The sequence below is a fragment of the Ananas comosus genome, linkage group 9 (genome assembly GCF_001540865.1).
Source record: "Ananas comosus cultivar F153 linkage group 9, ASM154086v1, whole genome shotgun sequence".
NCBI lineage: Eukaryota > Viridiplantae > Streptophyta > Magnoliopsida > Poales > Bromeliaceae > Ananas > Ananas comosus.
Window position 1 is genome coordinate 8,156,545 of NC_033629.1, and position 8,854 is coordinate 8,165,398.

The 8,854-nt window shown below is 41.9% G+C and overlaps 1 protein-coding gene across 1 annotated transcript; it reads right to left on the reverse strand.

Moving 5' to 3' along the window:
- LOC109715880 (inositol-tetrakisphosphate 1-kinase 1-like) lies at positions 6,547–8,271 on the reverse strand. The gene has a single exon (XM_020241101.1). It carries the CDS (start codon positions 7,856–7,858, stop codon positions 6,842–6,844), a length of 1,017 nt encoding a protein of 338 aa, XP_020096690.1. The 5' UTR covers positions 7,859–8,271; the 3' UTR covers positions 6,547–6,841.

An 8,854-nucleotide genomic window follows, 5' to 3' on the forward strand; every position in this document is an offset into this window, starting at 1 on the left:
CGGGCGCGGCCGAGGGGCGGTCTCCCCAACCTCCTCTCTACCCCTCTCTCCTCCCACTTCCTCGTCCTCCCGCGGGGCGCGGAAGCGAGGGCCGGCGGGTGCGGCGCAGCGGCGGGGCACGCGAGCGCAGAGCACGCGTAGGGTTGGTGGGGGAGAAGTGGACTGAGGGAGAGAGGGAAAGAGAGAGAGAGAGACGAAGAGAAAAGCGCTGAGGAAGAGAAAAGAGAGAGAGGGAAGTGAGAGAAAGAAAGAGAAAAGGCACGAGCCAGCGGGGATGAAAGGGAGAGAGAGAAAGAGAGAGAGAGAGCGAGAGAAGAGAGACCTTTTAAAAATTCTTAATTTTCAAATATTTATATTTAACATTTAAATTGTTAAATTAAATATTAACATATAATATTTATTTAACCTTTAAACTTCAAAGTTTAAAACTTTTTAATCTCTAAACTCTATATTATATATATATTATATATATATATAGATATAGGGTCCGGCTACTATACTATTATGAGTACGATCGTCCTCGTACTCATAAGTTGTTTTCGATGATAGAGCTTCCGAATCGACTATCCATGCTGTTAAACGTTATTTGCCGCATTTAAAACTTCTAGAAATCAAATTTATAATTTTTCGACATCATTTACTTCGATCAAGAGGTCCACAAATTTGACAATTTTTAACAGCCGGTATGGGGCTACTTGCTGTTTAACGGTGTTAAAGAATCGGAATTTGTTGAATGTTTGATAGAAAATTCTATTCCTACATAGATAAAGATCAATAACTCGGATCTTGAAATGAAGGATCGATCATCATTTTTTAGGACGTCAGTTTCGATTTTGACCGTTCATTTTATGCCCACTTGATGGACTTTTATTATGATTTAAAAATTTACGAAATTTATTTTCTAGAAGTTTCAATACTCTAGATCATATTTAACGGAGTAGATCGTTGATTCGGGAAGCGCTATTATTTGAAAAAATTATGAGTACGGAGACTCAATACTCATAATAGTATAGTAGCCATGGCTTTATATTTATATATATATATATATATATATATATATATTATATATATTATATATATATATATATCCTTGAGTTCTCACCGAGGCTCCCGCGTTTGCGGGGGCTTCCGTGGGCCCTTTTTTTTTTTCTTTCGTCTCTCTCCCTCTCTCTCCCGGCTCTGTTTTTCCATCACTCCACCTCTCTCCCTTCCCCAACCTCTTCTTTTTCTCTCTCTCATCTCTCTTCTCTCTTCTTTTTTCTCTCTCGTCTCTCTCTCTCTGCTGGCGCGGGGGGGGTGCGGGCCTCCCGCACGATGGCAGGGCCCCCCACCGGCTCTCTTCTCACTCTCTATCCTCCTCTCTGCCTCTTCCATCCCCAGCCCCCCACCTCCCCACCTCTCTCTCTCTCTCTCCCCTCTCTCTCTCCCCACGTGCGCTCCGACCCCGCGCCCGGCGGTCGAGGCCGCAGCCCGCACCCGGCGGGCGTCGCGTGCCCGGCGCCTGCGCGTAACCAGCGCCGGGGAGTGCGCGGCCCCCTCTCTCTTCCCTTTTCTCTCCCTCACTCCCCGGCTCTCCCTCTCTCTCTCTCCCCCCCGGTCTCTCCTCTCCCTTGCCTCGGCTCTCTCTCTCTCTCTCTCCCCCTCTCCCCCTCTTCCCAGCACGAGCGGGGCGCGGCGCCGCGTCCGCCGGGCGTGGCGCGCCCCGGCTGACGCATGGGCGCGCGGCCGAGGGGTCCCCACCTCCTCTCTACCCCTCTCTCGCTCCCACTTCCTCGTCCTCCCGCGGGCGGGGGTGCGAGGGCGGGTGCGGCAGGGCGCTCGCACGGCGCGAGCACGGTGTCGTTGTGGGTTGAGAGGGACTGAGGGAGAGAGGAAAGAGGAGAGAGAGAGAGAGAGAAAGGCGCTGGGAGAGAGAAAGAGAGAGAGCGGAGAGTGAGAGAAAGAAAGAGAAAGAGGGGGAGCCAGGGAGAAAGGGAAGAGAGAAGGAGGAGAGAGAGAGGGAGAGAGAGAGACTTTTAAAATTTTAATTTTCAAATATTATATTTTACATTTAAATTTTAAAGTAAATATTAACATATAATATTTTTTAATTTTAAACTTCAAAGTTTTAAACTTTTTATACTCTAAACTCTATTAATTAATTAATTAATTACATTTATTAATAATATTATATAATATATAATTAATTAATTTATTAATAATACATATAATAAATCGCATTTCAAACTTCAAATTTTTTTATCCCTCTCTATTTAAATAATTTTTTTAATTTTCCTCTCTTCAATTTTTTAAAGTTTAAATTTTAAAATTAGATTTGAAAATTAAAAAATTAAAAAAATTTGTTCAAAATATTTTAAAAATTGTATAAATTTTCCGCCGCGAAGTGCGGGCCTTCACTAGTATATATTATTTTGAGAACCTATATGCATGTATTTTTTTTAGTTTTTTTTGGTTATTTTACTTTTTTCTGGTTATTTTGGGATTTTTATTATAGGGCATCTAATTAAATTAGGCTTAATAAATGTGTGCTTCACCTTCCTGAGGCACGTGTCTCGCAGTGGGCCTCGCGCCTAGACTTCAGAAGAATCTTGCTTCTCTTTGCATCTTGCGCCTTTTCAAACACCGCTCCCACCGCAAAGAAGAAATTGCTATTTTAAAACAAACCACTAAAGAGCCACTTTGGATGCCCTTATTTTAAGTACACTAGGTTGAGATCACACATGGCACAAAAACTTCCAACCTCCTCTCATATGCTGTACAAAGACGCACAGATTCCTTTTGGAGTTTGCAAGTCCATCCGAACAGGGGACAACGCAACTTCCGCAGGCCCTATAGATAGGTTCCATTGGCAACTTATTCTCATCTGAAGTGGCCCGAAACTACTGTACGGAATCTCCTTCAACAACCAAAACCATTTATTCTTCGAAGGGTTCTATTCTAGTTTATATGCTCCCCCAAAATTAATGGTTCGTATCTTCCAATTTAGAGTGTCTTTGTTCCCACAAAAAAAAAAAAAAAAAAAAAAAAAAAAAAAAAAAAAGTCCAAGAGTTCCCAAGTTCAAAAGTTCCATAATGGCTTCCCAGTGAAGACAGGAAAATTCTTCTAACTGCTGCATCAAAATACTCGGTTTCACTGAAAGGGTTGTTTGGTTGCACATTCTCAGGTTTTGCTTCTGACAGCAGCCAAGCAAAAGCAGGCAGCAGAATGGATTCTTCAAGCAGCACTAAATTCTCATTAAGACTCATCTAATGATTGCACGCTCACTTTCTCCCTCTAGCAAAAAACCAAAGTAATTTGGCCAAGGGCATCTCCAATCAAGCACAAAACCCAGTGGCCTGCTCTAATAAAATTCCTTTTGGATCCCAACCCACTCTTTACTGAGTTTAAACAAGAAAAATAAAAGATTACTCACTGTACTTATTACATAGTTGGCATAATTGTCTTTCATCACTAACGAGATAATAAGATATAATTCTACCCTACTAATTCATCCAAACAAATAGGCTAAATTACAGAAAACCTCCCTGTCAAAATCCGATTTTTCATTTTTTCCCTCTGTCATTTAAAAACCTACACTTTGCCTTCTTGTAAAAGAAAAAATATTCACAGAAGGTTTGGTGTGAACTATGATGATAAAATGACCATTTTGTCCCTCACCATGTTAATAGGAGAAAAGGCTGAGGGCATTTTTGGCATAAAAAATATATAGTAATATTTTATAAACAGAATCCTAACGGATTACTAAAGGCAGGAGGCGAAGAGAACATTTTTCATTTTATAAGGGAGCAAAGTATAGATTGTTAAATGAGGGGGAAAAATAAAAAATCGGATTTTGACAGAGAGGTTTTATATAAGTTAGCCAAACAAATACAAACAATTTGAGCAAAAACAACTTCAATGTACCACAAATAAGATGAGAACGCTAGGCTCCCTAAAATTGCCAAGATACCACAGAAGGACTACACTGAAGAAACAGGGAGCAAAGAACTAGCTGAGTGTGCATACATATATTATAATATATATATACATATCAAAATTGAACTTCAATTTTCCTAATTTGACGGAACCTGAGGAAAGCAGATTAAAAAATCACTGTGTATGCTTACAGTAAAAAGCAATGTAGGCCTCTATTTTTACTGAACAATGGAGCAGCATGCGGCACAGTTTCTAACTGAAATTCAAGGGAATAACACAATATGACAATCAATTGCAAGATATCACAACAAAGAAAATCACCATTCACTTAGATCAGACGTAACCAGACATTGATTATCTGTTTTTTCAGACATTGATAAGAAATAATGACAATGTAGCACATGCTATTTCTATCTGCTGAGCAAGGGAGCAGTGTGAGTGCTGCTCTGCAAGGCCAGATAATTTGAAGACAAATAATGCATATGGGTAGAATAGGAAGCTGTATGCCCTTAGGTCCTCGGAGTGAAAGCATAACAGCTAAGATGAAAATAGAAGTAGATGTTCAATCTCAATAGCAGGTTTCAGTTAATAGCTAGTACATACAAAAGTACAAACAGGAAAACAGGAAAAAAAATAAAATAAAATAAACCTAGCTCATGGGAAGTGCTATTAGAGACCCTAAGCGACTTTTTTGGTTTGGAAAACCTTTGATTCCAGACAAGGAAAGCCAACATCGATTAGAGAAAAGATATCCCTCTGAGTGCCTAAGCCAAAATCTGAGGAGGTAAATAGCTTCAATTTTTCTCCCTCAATAATAAAAGTAGACATCCAATCTAGTGTATTCTAGAACTTCGGTATAAAAAGTAATTAGTTCTTTAGTTGAATTGACCTCCGCAGTCTTATTCAAAACTTCTGAAAAGGACTTAACCCATTTATGGGTCACAGATGAAAGAAAACCACCAACAAGGAACAAACTATTCTTGATCGAAACAGCCCATAAATTGCCTGTTCTAATTGCCGTTCAAGAATGCAGCAATATTTTATAATATTCGAATGAAGTGTATGCGGTATGCAGGCGGCCGATTCATGGGATAGCAGATAGGCAGCATATGATGAAAACGCAGGCTCATCAGCTATTAAATTATTAAAAATCAATGTACTAAAAAATGGAAGACGTGCAGCCAAGATATTGCACTGTCTGTGCGCAAGGTAGGTACAAATGCAACTGCCCATGCGGTTCACATAAAGTACAGTAAAATATATATGCTTTATATCGTGAGTACAAAACTATGTAATAAATAAGAGCAAACGACTAAATTCTAATAAATAGATATATGTTGTAGGATATTGTGACGTCATGATAATCATGTCAAATTTCATGTTCCTTCCTCCAGAGAAAATTCAATATAAAACATAACTAGTAAAAAAAATTAATAAATAAATAAAGAAGATTTGCATACTATATTTTAATAGATTAAAGTGTACTACTCACTAATATAGTAACAAAATTTTCACCTCATCTCCCACCTCATCTCCCTCATTACCGCATGCAGCTCCTTTCAAGTTTCTTCTACACTGATAATGGTCATAATGCCGAACTAATAACCCACACACCTGATCCACCATTTGAGTCCATCCCAACAAAAACAGAAAAAGCTGCATATGCAGGAACCTAACACATGTGGCAGCCAAAGTGGAATGCCCGAATAATGTGCCACATATCATATATACGATGCATAGTAGTCTGAAACCGCATATGTGGACACACATGCCACTTAATGAACACTGATAGTTTATGATTCTCCCGCTCTCAGAATTTGGTGAAACATTGACAAATAACTTTAAGTTCCTTATGTTTCGTGTGCTACACCAAACTTCACGGCACCGTCACCTCTCATGCAAGCAGAAAAGAGCCCTAAGGAGACTGGGAACTAAAATGCACAACTATGCATCTTTGTGTCCCACATGCTGAAGGAGGGCTCTTGAGGGATCTTATAGAGCGAGATGATAATGAAAAGAGAAATTCTACCCGTACACCCCAAAAGAGGGGTGTAGATCTCACACCCCCCATCCTAGGGTTCACAAAAACCCAAATGATTTTTAGTAAACACAAAATAAAGTTGATGTGACAAGTAGAGAATTAATGGACCTTGGATGGAGTGGGTGTAAGATGTACACTCCACTTTAACAAAGCTCTAATAAAAAGCTTGCAAGAAACAAACACAAATTAGACAACAGATGATACAATATAATACACCGAACCTACAATAAAAACCAATTTTCAGAATCGCAATCACTGAAAATACGAGAATAAAGTTTGCTATTTATTTTCATGCATCAATATCATGGATCTTATTCTAAACAATTTTCAGCGATCAGCACCAGAAAAAGTCCAAATACTGAACAGTAAAATAACTACCCAAACCAACAAGAGAGTTTACATATCTTACTACGTGTCCCAAACAAATTCACAATATGAAAGAGAATAATAACCAACAAGAAACAAGCACATTTCAATGATAAAATCCGCATTAGTGGACTTCACAGTCATGATATACAGTATAACATGAACACTAATTGAATGATAATGGCATTTTCTTTCAACTTACATTGTATCAATCTTACGAATGTCAGAGTAAAGAGTATTTCGCAATCAATAAAGCAATTGTCAATTGACTCACAAGCAACTGTTCAAGATGAGATGAATTAGACAAAAACCTTTTGGCATATCCGATCCCATGAATACAATCTCTAGCTATTGATTAGAAAGTGCTCAACAAAGATATCAAATGATATCACTATCACCAATTCAAAGAAAGGATATACAGAGTCTCAAAGGCTAAGTGATCATTTAAGGCTCTACTATCAAAATTAAAATGGATCAAGCAAAGAGATCTCACAGCGCCTTCCTCACTGGCCTCTGTTTTATTTCTCAGCATCACCAACAGACGACTCCTTATCATCGGCCCCATCTTTATTCTGCTCGTGCACGATTTTCCAAAAGAAGTCCGTCAACACCTCCTCATAGCCCGGCATCTTAGCATACCCGGGGAAGTAGTTAATGTCGATCACGAGATATCGATTCCCTACCCTAACATCTCTTATCACGTCAAAATTGAACAGATGGAGCCCCAACGCTCGCCCGAGGCCGCGTGCAATCTCGGCCACGAAGCTGAGCGGCGGCATCTCGGCCTCCTCTAGCAGCGGCTCCTCCATGGAGTCCTTTGTGGTGGTCATGTTGGATATCTGCGAGAAGGAGACCGACCCCTCAGCGTTGCGCTCGAGCCCCTCCTCGGAAACGTCTGGCAGGGACCGGCGCTTGACACACTGGACGTGGTCGCCGACCACGTAGACCTTGAAGATTACGCCGCCGTGGTTGACGAACTCCTGGAGGACGAGCGGGGGCTTGAGCTTGCGGAGGCCCTCGCGGTGGAAGACGAGGGCCATCTTGTGCGACTTGGCGCTGCCGTCGGCGACGAGGGGCTTCGCGATGACGGGGAAGCGGAGGGCGCCGACGAGGGTGGAGTTGGCGAGCGCGGCGGCGTCGTAGACCACGACCTGGCTAGGGATCCCGAAGGTCTCGCTCCGATCGCCGCCACCGCCCACGTCGATCTCGGAGACGACCTGGAGCATGGAGATGCGGTTGTGGAGGCGGTCGATGGCGGCGGGGCGGTCGACGACGGGGACGCTAGGGTTTCGGGCGGCGAAGGCGTCGAGCTGGGCGCGCCACTCGTCGCCGTAGAGTTTGTGGAGGACGCAGTGGAAGGGCCCCTGGTGGGAGAGGGGGAGGGAGGGGTCGATCGGGACGAGGTCGATGCCACGGGCGCGGGCGAGGCTCACCAGCGAGGGCTGGATGAAGCTCTGCTGCTTCTTCGGGGCCAGCGCGTACCCGATCGAGAACCTTCCAGAACAAAGACGTGATTCCTCCTCCGCCGCCGCCATTGGATCGGGAGCCCTCAGGAGTCGCACGGCATTTTCACGGTTTCGAAGGATCGGGGATTAGGGTCTGCGAAGGATCGGCGATGTCACGGAGAGATGGAGAGGAGGATTAGGGTTTGCCGCTTCGCTGGCTGTATTATCGGAGGAAGAGGAGAGAGAAGGGAATGGATAGAGCTAGCATGAGAGAAGGTCGCGGAGGATGAGATCGCGGTGCGGTTACTCGCAGCTCAGTTTGCACCCACTTCGGCGCAGAGTGCAGTGAAAATGTATCGTCGTATTCCCCCGCCCCAAACTGTATAATAGGCCATTGTTCAAATGACCCGTTCAATGCACCACGACGGCCGGAGATGTTAAGGGGTCGGCTTCGGGCGGCTTTTGGAAAAACCAAAAACGAAACGAAATCCCCCCCCCGCCCCCCAACACCAAAAAGGAATGAAAAAAAATCCGAAAAAAAAAATTATAGTTTGTACTCAAAATCAAAAAGCCCGATCCGCATTTAATTAGTTATTAACATTTATTAATTATTAAAATAAATATTTAAAATTTACCTTTATGGTAGTTTGATTTCTCGCTCGTGTGGCACGTCCGAACAGGATGTCTCATGTATGTGCACAATGTCGAAATATAAAATACTTTTCAACTTTTATTATTTATAAGGAAAACAATTTAGAATTTAAAACTCTAAAATAAAAAATATAAAAATTGACAAAATATTCTAATATTTCAAAAATTATAGGTTTTTTTTTATTACAATTTTCTTTTCCAATATAGAAAGGTGTTGTGTTTTCATAATACATGAGTCTCAACTATAGAGTTTTGTTACAACATTCTTTTTTCAAATAAATTCAAAAAGAGTAATTGTGGAAGAGATGCTGTCTAACGGTTGACCCTCACATAGAGTCTCGCTTTACCCTGCCCGATATATATAAAAAGTAGTAGGGTAAGAAAATATACAAGTTTCAATGGATGTGCTGCGAGCCGATTGGTTTGACCGCTGGT

Coding starts and splice junctions, on each gene's coding strand:
- LOC109715880 (XM_020241101.1), bottom strand. CDS start 7,858: ATGGCGGCGGCGGAGGAGGAATCACGTCTTTGTTCTGGAAGGTTCTCG.